Below are 18,949 nucleotides of genomic sequence, written 5' to 3'. Positions count from 1 at the left end.
TCCCTGGGCTTGCCAAAGCAGGCGCTTAGTCTACTGAGCTGTCTCTCCGGCTTTAGTATATCCATTTTTCTTACTCTATTATTATATTTGGAAAATTTTAATTTTTTTCTATTTTGAAATGGTATTTATCCAGGCATGGTGGTGTGTGCCTAAAATCCCAGCACTCTGGGAGGCTGAAGCAGGAAGATTGAAAGTTCCAGCCCTATTTAAGCAATTTAGTAATTTAAGTGAGGTCTTGCCTCAAAAAAAAAAATAGTAATAATAATGGAGGGGCTGGTGAGATGGCTCAGTGGTCTAAAGCACCTACTTAGAACAAGCTTAGCAAAGCACAGGGACCGCGGTTCAATCCCCAGCACCACATGCCAGCCAGCCCCGCCCCCTGGTGGGCTGAGCTGGCCACACACACACAAATAAATAAATAAATAAATAAATAAAAAGATGAAAACAAATTAAAAAATAATAATAATAATGGAGGTGGAAGGGAAGGGAAGATAAAAATAATTAAGCTGTGTTATGTACATGTACCAATTAATCCAATGCCCCAGGACTAATGAAATTATTGTTTACTGCAAATGTACTGGTAAATTTTTTTTTTCCCCGGTACAGGGGATTGAACTCAGGCCTTTGCACTTGCCAGGGAAGTGCTTATTCCACTGAGCCATCTCCCCGGCCCCTCCGATAAAAATTTAAGAATTGAATAAAAAAATTAATACTTAAAAAAAAGAAAGAATGGAGGTGTAGCTTAGGAAAAAAACTCGGGTTCAATCCCCAGTAAGGCTAAATAAATAATCCAGCCTGGCATGGTTGCACACTCCTGTAATTCCAGAAATCCCTGGGACGGCTATACAAATAGACAAGCAATTACAGGGATGCCATTTAGCCAGCTCGGAGGCACGCACTTCAGGAGGCCGAGGCAGGGGAGACACAAGTTGAGCCCTGGCTTCCTTGGCAACTCTGGGAAACCTCATCTCAAAATGCATTTGTTGGGTTTGGGGAGATAGCTCAGTGGAATAAGTGCTTGCCTGGCAAGCACAAGTTCCTGAATTCAATCCCTAGCACCACCACCAAAAAAAAAAAAGAAAGAAAAAAGTATTTGTTTCAACAGTTAATGGGTTTATTATAAGTTTTTTGGTTCACTATAATTTTTTAAAATATTTATTTGGTAGAGTCTCAATATTAGCTCCAACTCATAGTGATCCTCCTGTCTCAGCCTCCCCAGCACTGGGCTTACAGGTGTGCACCACCATGCCCTGTCTAAGTGTCTGGCATGGTACATCATGTGGTACTGGGGATCAAACTTGGGTCCTTGCGCTTTCCAGGCAGTCGCTTAGACCACCGAGCTATCTCCCAAGCCCCCTCATTATAATTTTGAGACTTTTGGGGGGTACTGGGGAATGAACTCAGGACCTTGCACTTGCCCAGCAAGCGCTTATTCTACTGAGCTTTCTCCCCAGCCCAAAATATTTGTGTGTGTGTGTGTGTGTGTGTGTGTGTGTGTGTGTTTGTGTGTATTTTAGGGAAGGGTCTATAGGGTGTTTAGGGTCTCACTTCTAGGTTTGACTCAGTGATTCACCTGTTTACAGCCTCCCAAGAGCTGGGATTGCAGGTGTGTGCCACCAGGCGCAGTCTTTTTTTTTTTTTTTTTCAGAACCGGGGATTGAACTCAGGCCCTTGTGCTTGCCAGGGAAGCCCTTATTCCACTGAGCCATCTCCCCAGCCCTGGGCCCAGTCTTAATTGCTACCTCAGTGCGCCCTGGGAGGGGCAGGGCCAGCACAGCAAGCCCAGGGACCAAACCCCTGTCCCCTGTGCCTGCTTGCAGGCATTTTAATCCGCTGAGTTATCATAATTTTGAATAAATTATTTTGAATAAATTGATGTGGTGGTGCACCTCTAATTGCTCAGGTGGCTAGACAGGAAGATGGCCAAGTTCCAGGCCAGCCTGGACTACATATTGAGGTCAAATCTGAAAATGGCAAATAAATAAGCAAACTTTCTGTCTCACCTTTTTTTTTTTTTTTAGTCTATTTAAGACAGGGTTTGGGGACAGGGAGATAGCTCAGTAGAATAAGCGCTTGCCTGCAGAGTGCAGGGGCCTGAGTTCAATCCCTGGTTCCACAAAAAGAAAAAAAGAAAGGGTTTCATTATGCAGTTCAGTCTGACCTTGAACTCATAGGGGTCCTCCTTCCTCAGCCTCCTAAGAGCTGGGATTACAGGCATTACCACCATGCCTAGCTAAGCACTTTTATTTTTTTTTAATTATTTATTTGTGTGTGTGTGTGGGGGGGGCAGCTCAGCCCACCAGGAGGTGGCGCTGGCTGGCCTGTGGTGCTGGGGGATCGAACCGCGGTCCCTGTGCTTTGCTGAGCTTGTTCTAAGCAGGTGCTTTAGACCACTGAGCCATCTCACCAAACCCGCACTTTTATTTTTTTAGAAGAGGTTTTTTATTTTATTTTATTTGGTTTTTGGTGCCGAGGACCGAACCCAGGGCTTCCAGCTTGCTAGGCAACCATTCTACCGCTGAGCCAAATCCCCAGCCCCTAAGCACTTTGTGCTTATATTTAATGTATTTAGTAGGGTCTCACTATGCAGCTCAGACTCAGAGTGATTCTCCTGTGTTCAGCCTCCTAAGCACAGGGATCACAGGTGCGCCACCAAGCCCAGTCTACTGGCAGTCTCAGCACGCCCCGGGGGTAGGGCTGGCATGCCATGCCCAGCATCGAGGCACTTTTTTTTTTTTTTCTTTTCAGAGCTAGGGATTGAACTCAGGCCCTTGCACTTGCCAGGCAAGCACTTATTCAACTGAACTATCTCCCCAGCCCCTAAGCACTTTTTTGAGGTCCTCAATCACTTGAGAGTGTGAAGGAGAAAATAAATAAATAAATAAATAAATAAATAAATAAATAAAGGGGCTGGGGAGACAGCTCAGTAGAATAAGTGCTTCTCTGGCAAGTGTAAGGGCCTGAGTTCAATCCCCAGTTCCACCTCCCCCTCCAAAAAAAAAGGTAGAAAGGACTGGGGAGATGGCTCAGTGGAATGAGCACTTCCCTGGCAGGTGCAAGGGTCTGAGTTCAATCTCTGGTCCCTCCCAAAAAAAAAAAAAAAAAAAAAAAAAGGAGAGTGTGAAGGAGGCTGGGAATACACCACAGCACAGGGCTTGCGTGGGACCCTAGGGTCAGTCCCAAGTGGCAGTGCAAACACAGCATCACTGGTCTCATTAAAATACCTGAGTTGGCTCAGCAGAATAAGCGCTTCCCTGGCAAGCGCAAGGGCCTGAGTTCAATTCCCAGTTCTGCCAAAACCAAACAACAAACAAACAACAACAACAACAAAACCCCTGAGAACCACTGTTCCAAGTGGCTCCCTAGTTTTGTGGGGTGGCCTTTGGGAGAGAGGACATCAGAGCAGTTTCGAAGGACACATTGTGGGCCCAGCAGGACAGCGAGCAGGTTCTGGAGTGTGGGACTGCCGGCACCCTAAGCAGCACAGTGCCGCACAAGCCACGTGGTGATGGTGGTGGCAGTGCCTGGAGCGTTTGTGTTGTGCCCCTGGGGACAGGACCCAGGGCCCCTGGCGTGCCAGGGAGCGCTCCCCTGCTGAGCCCTGTGCCCAGCCCCCAGGACAGGTTTAAACAATGCGAGGTCCTGGTGCAGACAAAAAGGGGCTGTTGCCATCTTTCTGAATCAGGAAACTCTGGCGGCCTAACGGGCATGTTTAAGGAAGGAGTCAACTCAGTGCACCTGGAGACCAGATCACTGGGCCCACGACGACATATGGTTGTCATGCCAACCATGAAGCATTCCTAAAAACTGAAAGAAGTAGGCAGGATGTACCTCAGTGGTAGATCACTTGCACGGCTAGAGATCATGTGTGAGGCCTGGGCTCCATCCCAACTCCAAGGAAAAAAGAGAAAGATAGTTACCCCTTAGCCCTCTTCCATCTTTTTTTTTTTTTTTTTTTTTTTTTTTTTGAGGGGGGAACAAACGCAGGACTTTGTGCTTGCCACGCAGGCGCTTATGCTGCTGAACTACCTCCCGGGCCCATTTTCTGTCTTTTTCAGACATGGTCTCGCTTAGGCTGGCCTTGAGCTCACTTTGTAGCCCAGGCTAGGATCGAACTCACAAAGATCCTCCTGCCTCAGCCTCCCAAGTGCTGGGACATCAGCGTGTGCTATCATTGCCCGGCACCCTCCCCATCTTGGGCGACAGCAGCGCATGGTCCGAGTGCTCAGACCCAAGGCCTTCGAAGCTTCTTGGATCTTTCACACCCCCTATTTTGTTGGTTCTCCCTTAGAAACACATTCACATTACACTGTTTCTCTCTCGGCTTCCTAACAGACTTCATTGGACAGATCGGTTCCTCCTAAAGTCATGCAATGAAATGAGTCAGGCGTGGTGGCACCCATCTGCCATCCCATCACTTGGGAAGCTGAGGCAGGAGGATGGCCCTGAGTTCCAAGCCAGCCTGGGCTGCATGGAGTTCAAGGCCAGCCTGAATTACGTAGCGAGACCCTGTCTCAAACAAAAGATGGCTAAGACATATAGCTTGGTGTTCCCTGGATTCAATTCTGGGTACCACAAAAGTACATATATAAATAAAAACAAAATAACATTTGCTAAAAACACTAACGATACGGCACCAAGTGCACACAAACGGGACGAGTACATCTTTCAGTTTGAAACCTCAACCATGTACTTAGAGCGCTGCACCCGCTGCGGTCCCGGATTTATTGCGTCATAAGGCTGCGCCCTGGGGAGAAAAAAGCCCGTTGAGCCGGCGCGTAGTGGGCGGGGCATCGCGTTCATATCCCAGCATTCCCTGTGCCTACTTCCTTTCTGTCTCTCTCCGGCGTCCAATATGTCGAAGCGAGGTGAGGTTTGCTTCTGGAGAATCTTTTGCCATCTGTCACGCGGGAGTTGTCATCTTCCTTGGGAGTGGCAGCTCCGTGCAGCTAGGACGCTTTGCTTTCTCTGAGCCGGAGGAGGGGAGGACAGGCACCGTGAGAGATCTTGAAGGCCCCCAGAAGTGGCGGATGGGGGAGCGGTAGCGTTGAGCTGGCGGGATCCGGACGCGGTCGTTGGCTGTCCCGATGAGGTTGCTCCGCGCACGCTCCTAGTAGTGGAGTCGTATTGGGTCCGGCTTAGTTTGGGCAACCGATGCGGCCCGCCTTGCCGGAGAAGCCGCGTGTTATAGAAACCGGAGCGAAGACTGAGTGCAGCGGGCACCTAAATACCTGCCTCTGCGGGTGGTTCTAGTGCGGACTCGGTGTGTCCCGCGGAACCGGGTAGCACACGGGCAGGGCGTGAGCAGACTCCCACAGAGAGCTAGTTAGGGGCCAACCGTGTAAACGTCCCTTAATCCTTTTTCACTTTTCCCCACAGGACGTGGTGGGTCCTCCGGTGCGAAATTCCGGATCTCTTTGGGTCTTCCAGTGGGCGCCGTGATCAACTGCGCGGACAACACGGGTGAGGCTCTCGCCGGGCCTGCGCTCACCTCCCCTTTAAAAGCACTCGCTGGGCCTCTCGCTAGTGACCCATTGAGCCGTCAAAAAGGGCAGAGTACAAACACCACTTTTGGGTGAAGCGGCAGCATGTTGTGTTGTTTCGCTTCAATCAGTGGTGTGACAAGGTGTACCCCGTTGGGGACTAGCTGCCTGGGTAGTGAGTGGAGCAAGAGGCTTTGGGAATGTTTTGAGAAGTGTCCTGTGGGGCTAAGTACCCAGTAGGCTCTCAAAAATAGTTCTCGTTTTCGTTCTCTTAATAGGAGCCAAAAATCTGTATATCATCTCTGTGAAGGGGATCAAAGGACGACTGAACAGACTTCCGGCTGCTGGCGTAGGTGACATGGTGATGGCTACAGTGAAGAAGGGCAAGCCAGAGCTCAGGAAGAAGGGTGAGTGGAGCAGACTGCCTGATCTGCGCTGTACACTCCAGGGTCATCTCCAGTTAGTTCTGAGGACCCAACATGCTTTCTCATGAACCACCTGAAGTTCTTGTCCCTTGCCCTTTTAAGTTCTTTGATGTCAGACTGTGAGGACCCAGCGTGCTTTTAACCTGCCACTTCTGCAAGCCAGACTCTTAGAGACCTGGAAGGTTCTATGAGCAAAGGTCTCTCTGCCCTCGCTGACTCCCAACTACGAGTATGTAGTGTTGCTGGGTGAGTCTCCATTTTCAGTAGCTTGCAGCCAGCACCGTGCAGACCGCAGCTTTGTGTCACACAGTCGTTGGTCCCGCATCCCTTGTCAAGGGCTTGTGTGGAGCATGCTACGTGTTAACAGTACTGACTCTTGGTCAGCAGAGGAGCAGGTGGCGTTCAGGTGGTGGGCTTCAAGGTCACTGTTTGTACCCAAGATGGAAGAAGTTTTGTCATAGTTGGGATGGACAGAATGGGGAGCCGCTCAGTGCGTAGTCATGGCCTGGAAGTGTTTCCACCTTGTTAGGTCTCCAAAAGATGATCATTGTCACTAGCGTCACATGTCTTTTGCTAGTGTCCCTTCCCACTAACTTGAGTATTACACCAGAAGCCTTTTACACTGAGCTACATCCCCAGCCTTTTTTTTACATTTTTTTTTCTTTTTTTTTTTGCGGAACCAGGGATTGAACTCAGGCCCTTGCACTTGCCAGAGAAGTGCTTGTTCCACTGAGCCATCTTCCCGGCCCCCTTTTTTTACATTTTGAGGAGGTGTCTTGCTAGGTTGCCCAGCTGGGCTTGAACTTTGCTGTCCTCCCTTCTCTGCCCCCAGCAGTGCTGGGCTTTGTAGGTCTTACAGGTGTATGGCAACTCCTTTCCCAGCTTTTGTGCAGAATATGAGCTCGTCTGATGCTTCATAGGTGTTGGCCGGTGACAGTCCATAACCTGTTCTTTTTTTGCGGAACCGGGGATTGAATTCATGCCCTTGCGCTTGCTTGCCAGGGAAGCATTTATTCCACTGAGCCATCTCCCCAGCCCCCAGTAACCTGTTCTTCATCTACAAGCAGTATAAGAAATGGCAGGCAGATTCGCACAGGTCTTTATGAGCCACTGCCGTAGTTATCTAGAGTAGTTCCCCGTTTTCGTGCTTCCAAAAAAGCTGGGCATGGCAGAAAGGGCGAATTTGTAGTTCCAGCATGTGGGAGGCTGATGCAGGATCATCGCTGGGAGTTGCAGGCCATCCTGAACTGGGTGGTGAGACCCTGTCTCCGTAGAACAACAGGAAGGAGCATGGTGATGGATTTATGGTGGGCCCGTCCACGTGGGCCTTCCATAGTGTGCCATGCGAGAGCAAAGTGCGCCTCAAACCATTGCCCGGCCTCTGCTGTGGGCTGAGAGCACTGAAGGGGGCGGCACAGTGCACAGCAGGGGCTACAGCCCCAGCACTCCCCACTGGCTCCAGGCGCCCGGCTACACTGCGCCTTCAGGGCCTGCCAGGATTGCACAGTGACAGCCGGTTTCAGAGAGGCGGGGCGTAGAAGCTGGAGGTGCTGGTGCACACCTAGAACCCCAGCCCCACAGAGGCTGAGGCAGGAGAGTTGCAAGTTTGAGCCCAACTTGGGCAGTTGAGGTTGCAGACTCGAAATGCAGTCCAAGAAGGCCCTGGCTCAGTCTTTTTAGTACCGCAAAGAACAAGAGTAGAGAGTGTGGACCAAATTCTGTTGTTGGTTCCTAGGCAGAATTATTTTTATATTTGGACAGCTGCAGTTACTGAGCTTTGAGCTTCTCACTTCTCTAGTGGGAAGCCACAGAGCAGGGTGGTTGAGAGCTGGGTTCCTCATCCATTCTTTCAGTGGACCCAGGGATTGAACTCAGGCCCTTGCGCTTGCCAGGCAAGCACTTTTTCTACTGAGCTATCTCCCTGGCCCCCTCATCCATTCTTGTTTTTATTTGGGTGGGTTTTTTTCGGAACTGGGGATTGAACTCAGGCCCTTGCGCTTGCCCGGCAAGTGCTTATTCTGCTGAGCCATCTCCCCAGGCCCCCCATCCTTGCTGTTTTTTTCATTGTTTAATCTTGGGATTTAACTTGCCCTGTATAGCCACGTGTGGTGCACACCTGTGGTCCCAGCACTTGGGAGGCTGAGGCGGGAGAACTCCCACACGTCGAGGCCAGCCTGGGCTACACAGGAAGACCCTGTCTGGAAAAAAATTGGATCTTGATCTATTTAAGCCACAAAAGTATTACTAGCTTTTCATTAATGTTGTTATTAGTCGTCTTGCTTTGTAGCCCAGGCTGGCCTTAAACACACATTAAATGTGCCTATTTTTCTCAAATATATACTGTGTTGGTTGCTCCTTTTTCATTTTTGGAGCAACCTCTTTGAAAACATTAGCCAGGGCCTGCCAGATAGCTCAGCAGGCTGCAGCGCCTGCTTAGGCAGGGATCCCCTGCCCTCTGTGCCAGCCCCGCCCCGGGTAGCGAAAATGGCGGTTGAGACTGGGCATGGTGGCCCTGGCCTGTAATCCCAGGCGTGGGAGGCTGAAAACAGGAGAAGCTCTGCCAGTCTGATACACATAGTGAGACCCTATAAACTCTGTATTAAATACATTGAAGAGGGAAAGAAAAACAGTCCAGTGCCGCAGCGGCCTTGCCCCCGGGCGTGCTGAGTCGGTGACCGAGGCCCAGTGTGGTGGTGCTCACCTGTGATGCCAGTGCTGGGGAGGTGGCACATAGGATCACTACAACTCCAGGCTGCATAGTGACACCCTGTACCAAATACATAAATGAAAATAAATAAAAGACACACTTTTTCTTGGGGGTGGACACTGGGAATCAAACTCAGGATCTTGTGCTTGCCAGGCAGGTGCTTAAGCCGCTGAACTATCTTTTCAGCCCCTTGTTCTTGACATAGTAACTGTGGAAGGAAATGAGGCTGTACGCCGTGACCATCAACATGGCCTGGGATCCCATTGACACAAGACTACAGGCGTGCGGCTTCTGAGCTCAGGTGGCGGGAGGCCTGGGTGGTGCCATGGAGGGCAGAGGCCCAGAGGGTGACACAGCCGCCTGCCCACCCCCATCGTTGGAGCGCATTCTCATCCCTCATTAGTGGGATTGCGCACTTTTATTTATTTATTTTTTAAATGTTTGGTCTGTTTTAGTCGGGCAGGAGGGCAAAAGAAAAGGAATAGACAAAAAGCATGTGGGCATGGTGAAGGTTGGCAGGCATGGCGACATGCTTGGGAGTAACCCTAGCACTCTGGGAGGTTGAGGCACAAAGGTCACAAGTTTTTTAGGTTTTTTAATCTATGTATTTGGTACGGGGTCTCACTACCCAGCTCAGGTGCATAGTGATCCTCCTCTATTTTCAGCCTCCTCAGCGCTGAGATTACAGGGTTGCGCCACCACTCCCAATTTAGTGGCCAGCAGGTCACAAGTTTGAGCATACCCTGGGTGACTTTAGTTAGCAAGACTTCAGAAAAGTGGGGCAGGTGACACCAGCAGAATGTATTAAGCCCCTTAGTGTCCCTGTCCCATCACTGCTGACCTGATGTGACATGGGGAGGGGCGGCAGGGCTGAGGGCACAATGTGAGACCCTGTGTGGAAGGACAGCGAAGGGCTACCGTGTGCACACGTTTCGAGTTTCCTTTAAGACAGACCACCCACTCTTGGCAAGTAAATGAGTTCTTGGTAAAGCCTGCAGCAGTACGGCTTTGCTCCAGCAAGTCCTTGAAGTGTTGCGTTTCCATGCAGGTGTGTGCGCTCTGGGTTTTTCTCTGTACTAGTGAGATGCTGTCAATGAGGGGTGCAAGGGCCATCACTCAGTTCTGTGCACAGTGAGTGGCCTTCCCAGGATGCACTTGGGGGCTCACAACCCGCCTGTTTGTCTTATTTTTATTTTTTTGCTTTTTTTTTTTTTTTTTTTTGGCTTATTTTTATTTACTTATGTTTCTCTTAGTGCCAGGAATTGAAAGGGGCCCTTGCCTTGCCAGGCGGGTGTTTCCCACGGCACTATATCCCTGTGCCACCTGTTTAACAAGTTCAGAGCTGGTCTTTGCTCACCCGAAAGAGCGTGCAGGGTTTTTTTGTTTTGTTTTTGTGTGTGTTTGGTTGTTGCAGGGTCTCACTATACAGCTCAGACTCGTGGGGATCCTCATGCTTTCAGCCTCCACAGCACTGGGATTACAGGCCTGCGCTACCACATCTGGACTCTGGCTTGTTCAGCCTGTCCTGGGCATGGGCCTGGTGCACCGGGTGGTGTTGGGGATTGAACCTTGGTCCCTGCACTTTCCTAAGCAGGCGATTTAGTCTGCTCAGCTATCTCGTTAGCCCCCGTGCAAGGTTTTTTATGTTTTTTTTTTTTTTTTTTTTTTTAATTTTTTTTTATTTGAGAGAGAGAGTGTGTGTGGTGTGTTTGTGTCGCCAGCTCAGCCCACCAGGGGGCGGCGCTGGCTGGCATGTGGTGCTGGGGATTGAACCGCGGTCCCCGATGCTTTGCTAAGCTTGTTCTAAGTAGGTGCTTTAGACCACAGTGCCATCTCACCAGCCCCTTGTTTATGTTTTTTCTTCTACTGGGAATCGAACTCAGGACCTAGCCCATGGCAGGTAGGTGCCGTGCCATTGAGCTGTATTCCCAGCAGCATGCAGAGTTACACTTCAAGAACACGCTGGCACCTTCGAGTGGGTGACCTTTGCCCTCTGGTGCTCTCCTGCAGAGGAAGCGGAGGTTTGGGTGTGTCAGCCGCTTGCTGTTGCGGTGGGGCTGAGACCTGAGCATTCAGTGGCGCCTGTCCTCTCCCTCCAGTGCATCCTGCAGTGGTGATCCGACAGCGGAAGTTGTACCGGAGGAAAGATGGGGTGTTTCTGTATTTTGAGGACAATGCAGGGGTCATAGTGAACAACAAAGGCGAAATGAAGGGTGAGCGAGGGGCCTGCGGTCTCTGGGGCTGGGTGGTTTGACTCCGCTGGCCTCTCACCTGTTGTCACCTTTTCCTGCAGGTTCTGCCATCACAGGGCCAGTGGCAAAGGAGTGTGCAGACCTGTGGCCGAGGATTGCATCTAATGCAGGCAGCATTGCGTGAGCTGCGTGTGTCTATGCAAAATAAACAGCTGTTGGCAGGTCTCTGTCCCGCCGCCTTGCCCTTGTGTTCTTTCCATGCTCTTCTCACCCCTCACTGTGGACCTTAGTAGAATGTGCCCCAGGCCTGCGTGAGGAGAACTGCGCTGCTTGGCGCCCTGGGCAGCACTGGGCCGAGCCCAGCACGCAGCGGCCCCTGGGCTCTCCTCGGTCCCACCGAGCGTAAAGGAAACGCAGGGGTGAGGTTTGCCTTCGGGAGCTCACTGGCCTGCTCATACTGCCATTTACTGTTTTCACACATTCTGCTGTGAAAACTAGTTATGAGGGTGTCGAGTTTCTAAAATCAATTTTACATAGTGCATACTGCTTGATGAATGTCCTACATCAAGAAAGGTATTTGTGGGCTGGTGAGATGGCTCAGTGGTCTAAAGCACCTACTTAGAACAAGCTAAGCTAAGCAAAAAGCACAGGGACCGCAGTTCATATCCCCAGCACCACATGCCAGCCAGCCCCGCCCCCTGGTGGGCTGGGCTGGCCACACACACACACACATAAATAAATAAATAAAAATTAAGAAAGGTATTTGTGATCAGATGAAGGGTTGAGTCGACCCTGCGTAGCCTTGTGCCTAGGTAGCACGGGGGTGTGCACATGTGCGCTAGCTGTGCACCATGGTGCCTACCTGTAGTCCCAGCACTCAGCAGGCTGAGGCAGGAGGATCCCTGCAAGTTCCATGCCATCCTGGGCTACAAGGTGAGAGGCCAGTCTTTCTTGTTTTATGAGCAGAATCTATTTATTGAGGGAAAGGAAGCTCCTGTCTGAGAGGGACAGGAGGGGGGCTTGAGCGGGTTCCCCAAGAGGCCCAGTCTTTTGTCATAATTTTTACCCCCTCCTGTGGAGCCAGGGATTGAACTCAGCCCCTTGTGCTTGCCACGCAAGCACTTACTCTGAGCCATCTCCCTGGCTCCAGAAGTCATATGCATTTAACATCATTGCTGTATGAATTTGTCTCCACAGTGAAAGGTCTAAGTTCAAACGTGAGTTGGCCCAATATAAACCCATACCTCAGAATGGAAAAATTGTATGAGCACAACAGGAATAAAAGCTGTCAAAGATAAAGGGTGTTTGGCCACTAAGTTGTGCAACATCCCTGAGTGACTGCTGCCTCTTTGTCCTCAAAGAATGTACCAGAAGTAGAAAAGATAATTTTGTGAGGTTTTTCCCCCCTTTTTTGAGACAGGGTCTCTGCAGTCCAGGTTGGTCCTGAACTCGCAATGATCCTCCTGTCTCAACCTCTGGAATTGCAGGTGTGTACCACCACACCTGGCTAATAAAGAGTTTTTAAAGAATGTTCCCTGGGCACATCCCACACTCACCGCGGAGTAAGGCAGCCTGTGGAGGCTAGGACCCAGACAGCCAGGGTTTTAAAGTGTCTGTTGGGACAGAGGAGATGGCTCAGTAGAATAAGCACTTGCCAGGCAAGCACAAGGTCCTGAGTTCAGTCCCCAGTACCGCAAAAAAAAATTACCTGTCACTGTAACTCAAGCTAGTTTGGACTTGTGTGGGTCTCCTGCCTCAAGATGCCCATGAGGGGCTGGTGAGATGGCTCAGTGGTCTAAAGCACCTACTTAGAACAAGCTTAGCAAAGCACAGGGACCGCGGTTCAATCCCCCAGCACCACATGCCAGGCAGCCCCGCCCCCTGGTGGGCTGAGCTGGCCACACACACACACACACACACACACACACAAATAAAATTAAAAAAAAAAAAAAAAAGATGCCCATGAGGCCGGGACCCTGGACTGCACCGTGTTACCCAGCTACAGTTTTGGGATTTGGCCTGAGTTAGCCTCCCCAATCCTGTGGGATTAAATAGGCCGAGTGGGGCATTCCTGTTGATTTCTGTGAGCAGATAAAGGGATCTTTTTCTCCTTTGAAAGGTGACACGGGGGCTGGAGAGATGGCTCAGTGGTCTAAAGCACCTACTTGGAACTAGCTTGGCAAAGCATCAGGGACCGCGGTTCAATCCCCCAGCACCACATGCCAGCCAGCCCCGCCCCCTGGTGGGTTGAGCTGGCCACACACACACCTCTCTCTCTCTCTCTCTCTCTCTCTCTCTCTCTCTCTCTCTCTCTCAAATAAATAAAAAATAAAATAAAAAAAAAGAAAGGTGACACGGGGGCCTTCGTGTAATCCGAATACCAGGGCACACACAAGCAAGCCCCTCCTTGAGTCTGGTTTCTTTTGCCACATGGGGTTAAACTGGCACCTTGTTTAAGACCGGGGAGCTTGTATGAGGCCTGCGGTGCAGAGCATCGTTAGGAGGGAGTGCTATTTTGGGAAAATGACCAGCTAGGTATGTAACGTGATGTGCCTTTCCATATGGGTGGACGTAGAGCCAATCCTGGTGACGTTGCCCCCGTACTATTTGCAGTTTTAATGAGGTCTATAATTCGGGTGGGGGAGGGGCGGACTAGAGGTCCCGACCCCCTGAATTGTGCTTTTTGTTTCAATCTCACAACCTCAGGCCGGCACTGCGCCGCTGAGCTACATCCTTGATTGGGGGGAGATCCTGTCTCAGAATAAGAGGTCTCAGCGCAAGATCTTGGGTTCGATCCCCAGTACCGCTAGGTCGTCAGGCGCCGAGCCCCGAGCCGGGTCGCCCTGCCCCGCGCAGAAAGCCCTAGCGCTCCGAGGACCGGAACACTGGCCTCCCACTCCCCCAGTCTCCTCAGCGGGACCCAAGCACCTCTCCCCATTCTAAGGAGACGCCCGCCCATGCAGGGGAGGGTGACAATCGCTGTGTCGCAGGGCCCCTTGACGCGTAACAAGGGCAGGGACCCCTGGGGCCCATCCTCAGCCGAGTTCGGGAGGCCAGCATGGCGCGGCCGCGCGCGTGTCTGCAACTGGAAAAAGACTTCGTGCTCGACTGTGTGGCCGTGGGCTCCGTGGCTCGCGCCTATGGCAGTGTGCGGCCCAAGCTGTGGTCAGCGATCCCACCCTACAACGCGCAGCAGGACCCGCACGCCTGCCGCTACTTCCGCAGCCGCCCGGTGCTACCCGTGCTGCGCAGGACTGACCAGGTGCGCGGCCGGCCGAGGTGCAGGACGGGCGGAAGGACAGGAACTGGTGCCAGGAATGCAGCATCCTGAGCTCCGCGACCAAGTCAGCTGGCAGGAGGCCCAGGGGCTCAGCCCCGCGCATTTCCCCCAAGGAATTAGTGTCACATCCTCCCTCCGTGGCACTACGACCCACCCTGTAGGGTGACCTCAGCCACAAATCCTCTAGAAATGGGAAAAACCCTTGTAACATCAGTGCCCAAGACGAAGGGCATTGTCATCTGAGTTGTCACTGTCTCGGAGGCTCTTGACCCATAGTTTCCTATTCTTTGTAACCCTTGCTTTTGCCTTTCCCTACTGGGCATTGAACCCAAGGCTTTCACATTGAGCTACACCCATACCACGTCCTAAAATTTATCTTGAGAAAAGATCTTCCTAAGTCACAAAGTTGCCCAGGAGCTTGAATTTATGATCTTCTGCCTCAGCCTGTCAGAGTGCTGGAACTACAGGCCTGCCCTACAAAGGCAGGGTTATTTTTGTTTGTTTTTGAGACAGGGTCTCACTGTGTGCTTCAGGCCGGCCTTAAACTCACTCTGTAGACCCGGCTGGCCTGGAATTCACAGCAGTCTTTCTACCTTAATCTCCACAGTGCTGGGATTACAGGTGTGCGCCACCATGCCCAGCCAGCTGCCGGTTACCCATGACTCTGATTCCCCCAATACAAGAGGAACCCCGAGAGTTTACTAGGCATCCCTGGACATTTCGCTGGCCTTCTGTATTTTCAGGATCACTGTGGTACAAGTCGGGATGGCTGGATAGTAGACTATTTCCACATTTTTGGGCAGGGACAGCGATACCTCAACAGGAGAAACTGGGCAGGGGCAGGTACGTGCTGCCGTGCGTGCAAATGTGGTCCCCTGGAGAACGGGGGTGTGCTCCACAGTTCAGAGAAAACAGGGGCGGGGCGCGGGGCTTGTGTCCTCTGGGCTTTGCTTCTCAGTGGGACTGTCTGGTGCCACCTCGCTCCTGACATTCTCTGAACACCTACTGTCACGTAGTTTTTACCCAACGGGAGCCTGTGACACCCCTGGGATTGGATTTCCTGTCTGTCCTCCCTTAAAGCACATGTCTCAAGCTGGGTCATCTCAGCTTTTGGAAAGCTGACACAGAAGGATCAGTGTGAGTTCCAGGCAAGCCTGGCTACAGAATGAACTCAAGCCCAGCCTGGACAACACAGACCCTGTCTCAAAGCAGAACAACGCCGCCAGTTGCACTGACACTACCCCCTGAGCAGGCTGCGCCCCGCTCATTTTCCTGGCCCACTTTGGCAACAGTGGGGTGGGGCAAGTGGAGAGAGAGAGTGTTTTAGGCAGGGAGCCCCTCCTCCTACCCCAACTCACTGCTCTTTGGCCATCTGCTAGTCATGTGACCCAGGGCCCTCACCTGGCCCACCCGACCTCATCCCCTTCCCTGAGACGTTTGGAGGTGAGGGTGAGCGCTTCTCGCATCTCCCGGGTTTGGAGCCAGCTCACCCATTCCCTGGTGACGCTGCCCTGCTTTTTCCCAGCACCTGTCATTCCCTGATGCTGTTGGACTAGTTCTGGAGTGTGGGGTTTGATTCCTGGGGTGCCTCTGATTCCAGGGCTTCACCAGCCCTGGGGGCTTGAGGCTCATGCCCTTCAAGAAAGGTTTGTTTTTGAGACAGGGTCTTGCTGTGTAGCCCAGGCTGGCCTCAAACCCATGGCAGTCCTCCTGCCTCAGCCTCCTGAGAGCTGGGATGATAGGAGTGTGCCATCCTGCCTCACAGGACAAGAGCTGGTTTGCCACAGCCTTGGGAGTGGGGAAGGCAAGAGGGCACCGCCTGTGGGTTCAGCCTCCCCCCTTGTCCCCCAGGGCATTCCCTCCAGCAGGTCACTGGCCATGACTACTACAATGCCCATCTGAAGCTGGGCCCGGGCCCCAACGGCCGGTTTGGCTACCGCAGGAACACTCCGGCCCTGCGCCAGCGGCCCTCGGTGTTCGGAGAGGTCACACCATTTCCTCTCTACTGACGGCAGCACTGCCCTTCATAGCTCCTCAGCCCTGCTTCTTGGACAGAGACGTACAGGAACTCTTAATATTGTATATTAAAGAAGTTCTATTTGTCCCCCTGTGTGCTGTATACTCACTTATTTGAATACTAGAATCATAGGCACACCCCACCATACCTGGGAGGAAGCACCTCCTACGTCTTTTACACCCAAGTCCTAGGAACGAGCACAACAAGGTGTCCGCAGAGCTCAGGCTGGCTACTGTTTCTGGGCAGAGCAGAATATGTGGGGGGACACAGGGGCTGGGCCTTAGCTGCCCGGAAGAGATTCCTGAGTTGTCCTGACACATGGAATCATTCTATCCAAAAGACTGGCATGCTAGTAGGGGGTGGGGCAGGAGGATCTCCAGGAGCAGGCCAGCCTAGGCTACAAAGTGAGTTCAAGGCCACCTGAACCTACACAGGTCGCCAAAACCAAAAACAAAACCCAAAAACTGGGCTGGGGGAGATTGCTCAGTAGCATATAATGCTTGCCTTGCAAGAGCAGAGTCCTGAGTTCAATCCCTGGTACCGTAAAAAGAAAAAAAACCATGACATCTCTTTTTTGTTGTTTCTTTTTTTCCCTTTCTTTCTTTCTTTCTTTCTTTCTTTCTTTCTTTCTTTCTTTCTTTCTTTCTTTCTTTCTTTCTTTCTTTCTTTTTTTTGGATGGAAGCAGGGATTGAACTCAGGCCTTAGTACTTGCCAGGCAAACGCTTTTTCTACTAGGCCATCTCTCTAGCCCTTTTTTTTTTTTTGCTCCGAATGCCTTCAGAGCAGGTTTGGCTGGCTTGAGTTGTGGGGATCGAACCACAGCAACCTGAGCCTGACTGTTTTGTTGAAGCAGCCGCTTAAAGAACTGAGCTAAGGGGCAGGCCCTCTCCTTTTTTTTTTTTTTTGGCAGAACCAGGGATTGAACTCAGACCCTTGAATTTGCCAGGGAAGCACTTATTCCACTGAGCCATTTTCCCCGGCTCCTTTTCCTTTTCTTTTCCTTTATTCTTTTTCTTTTTCTTGGAGGAACCGGGGATTGAACTCAGACCCTTGCTCTTGCCAGGCAAGCACTTATTCTACTGAGCCATCTCCCCGGCCCTTCTTTTTTTTTTTTTTTTATGAGCCGAATATATTTATTGGGAGAAAGAAAGCTCCTGTCCAAGAGGGGGACAGGAAGGGGGTCCCAAGTGGGTGGTCCCTCTCTTTTTTCTTCTTGAGATACGGTCTTGGGGCCAGGGAGATGGCTCAATGGAATAAGCACTTCCCTGGCAAGCGCAAGGGCCTGAGTTCAATCCCTGGTTTTGCAAAAACAAAACAAAAAAACAGAAACAAAACAAACGAGAGAGAGATAGGGTCTTACTATGCCGTATTGAGCTCACTTTGTAGCCTAGGCTGGGCTCGAACTCTCAATAGTCCTCCTGCTTCAGTCTCCCCAAGTGCTAAGATTACAAGCCTGTACCACCAAGGCTGGCAACATCTCATTTCTTTTATCTTTGTTAATAAAGAGGCAGGAGGCAAACAAGATTGATATCCGGATGCTGTTAGCCCAGAATTCTGACACAGAACCAGCAGTGCTCTCTACTTCTGCTGTCAGTTTTCTTCTCAGCTTGTGACCACGATGTCACAGAGTGTCCCCACCCAGTTTATGAGTGGCTAGGATGATAGCCAAAGCAGATGATGCTTTACACAAGAGAGGTGAGACCCGAGAACACAAAGCTAGCCAAGGCTCTGGAGTGGGTGGGGCACATGGACTGAGTCACCCTAAGTGGACAAGGAAGAGAGGCCTGGCAGGGTGTGGGGGTATAGCTCAGGGGTAGAGCATTTGACTGCAGATCAAGAGGTCCCCGGTTCAAATCCGGGTGCCCCCTTCCCTGTACACCTTTTTTTGGGGGGTGGGGCACCGCTCAGGTTGCCTTCAGGGCAGGTCCGGTTTGGCTTGAGGATGAGGGGATTGAACCACAGTATCCTGAGCCTGACTGCTTTGTTTCAGCAGGTACTTAAACACTTGAGCTAATGGGCAGGACCCCCCTCCCCCATACATTTTTACTTTCATAAATGGGAGTAAGAGTAAATATTCCCAACCACAATGCCACGAAAAAAGATGAGGACTATACTCAGTTCATTCTTTTTTTTTTTTTTTTCCCCAGAACTGGGGATTGAACTCAGGTCCATTGGGCTTGTCAGACAAGTGCTTATTCAACTGAGCCATCTCCCCAGCCCCCACTCAGTTCATTCTTGTCCTCAAATAATTGTTCCCAATTCTCAGGGAATAAAGCCACCCGCAAGAGCCCCTCTTGGGCTTCAGTTAATGCAAAATCTCACAGGAAGTAATTTCAAATCTAATTGTAAGTCTAGAGCTAAAGCCACACACGGTAGCACCTATGTGTAATCCTAGCTCTCTGGGGGCTGAGGCAGGAGTGCTGCAAGTTCAAGCCTACCCTCTTCGATTTAGGGTCTCAGCAGAACCTTATGTCAAAAGAAAAAACTACAGTGCTGGGGATGTAGCTCATGTGAAGGGTCCACTCTCCAGCGCCAGGGGAAACAATTTACAACCAAAAGCTGTGAATGAAATTTGGCTTTCTGATGTATGACAAAGTAAAGGTAAAAGGAGTTGGGGAGATGGCTCAGTGAATAAGCGCTTCTCTGGCAAGTGCAAGGGCCTAAATTCAATCCCCAGTTCCGGAAAAACAAAAACAAACAAGCAAACAAAAAAACACCCAACACCCACAAAGTAAAGGTAAAGATGTTCTTTTATTTATTTATTTTTGGCGGAACCGGGGATTGAACTCAGGCCCTTGTGCTTGCCAGGCAAGCACTTATTCTACTAAGCCATCTCCCCGGCCC

The 18,949-nt window shown here is 51.0% G+C and overlaps 2 protein-coding genes and 3 non-coding genes across 5 annotated transcripts; all 5 read left to right on the top strand.

The window, feature by feature from the left end:
* The first annotated feature begins 4,768 nt into the window (after positions 1-4,768).
* On the top strand, positions 4,769-11,034 carry Rpl23 (ribosomal protein L23). The gene is made up of 5 exons (XM_004633688.2): positions 4,769-4,868; positions 5,380-5,463; positions 5,762-5,890; positions 10,715-10,828; positions 10,909-11,034. The coding sequence occupies exons 1-5, from the start codon at positions 4,856-4,858 to the stop codon at positions 10,989-10,991; spliced, it is 423 nt and encodes a 140-aa protein (XP_004633745.1). The 5' UTR covers positions 4,769-4,855; the 3' UTR covers positions 10,992-11,034.
* On the top strand, positions 5,493-5,627 carry LOC111817383. The gene has a single exon (XR_002821602.1). It is a non-coding gene; the product is annotated as a small nucleolar RNA SNORA21 (small nucleolar RNA).
* Positions 7,197-7,328, top strand: LOC111817382. Its single transcript, XR_002821601.1, has one exon. It is a non-coding gene; the product is annotated as a small nucleolar RNA SNORA42/SNORA80 family (small nucleolar RNA).
* Positions 11,035-13,860: 2,826 nt separating the features above from the next.
* CUNH17orf98 (chromosome unknown C17orf98 homolog) lies at positions 13,861-16,131 on the top strand. The gene is made up of 3 exons (XM_004633874.2): positions 13,861-14,069; positions 14,831-14,930; positions 15,939-16,131. The coding sequence occupies exons 1-3, from the start codon at positions 13,866-13,868 to the stop codon at positions 16,094-16,096; spliced, it is 462 nt and encodes a 153-aa protein (XP_004633931.1). The 5' UTR covers positions 13,861-13,865; the 3' UTR covers positions 16,097-16,131.
* A 1,770-nt stretch (positions 16,132-17,901) lies between these two features.
* On the top strand, positions 17,902-17,973 carry Trnac-gca. The gene has a single exon. It is a non-coding gene; the product is annotated as a tRNA-Cys (tRNA).
* The last annotated feature ends 976 nt before the right edge of the window (positions 17,974-18,949 follow it).

Source organism: Octodon degus, unplaced genomic scaffold (genome assembly GCF_000260255.1).
Source record: "Octodon degus isolate 3935 unplaced genomic scaffold, OctDeg1.0 scaffold00056, whole genome shotgun sequence".
NCBI lineage: Eukaryota > Metazoa > Chordata > Mammalia > Rodentia > Octodontidae > Octodon > Octodon degus.
The sequence above is the reverse complement of the archived record's forward strand: the minus strand, read 5'-3'. Positions and strand labels throughout refer to the sequence as shown.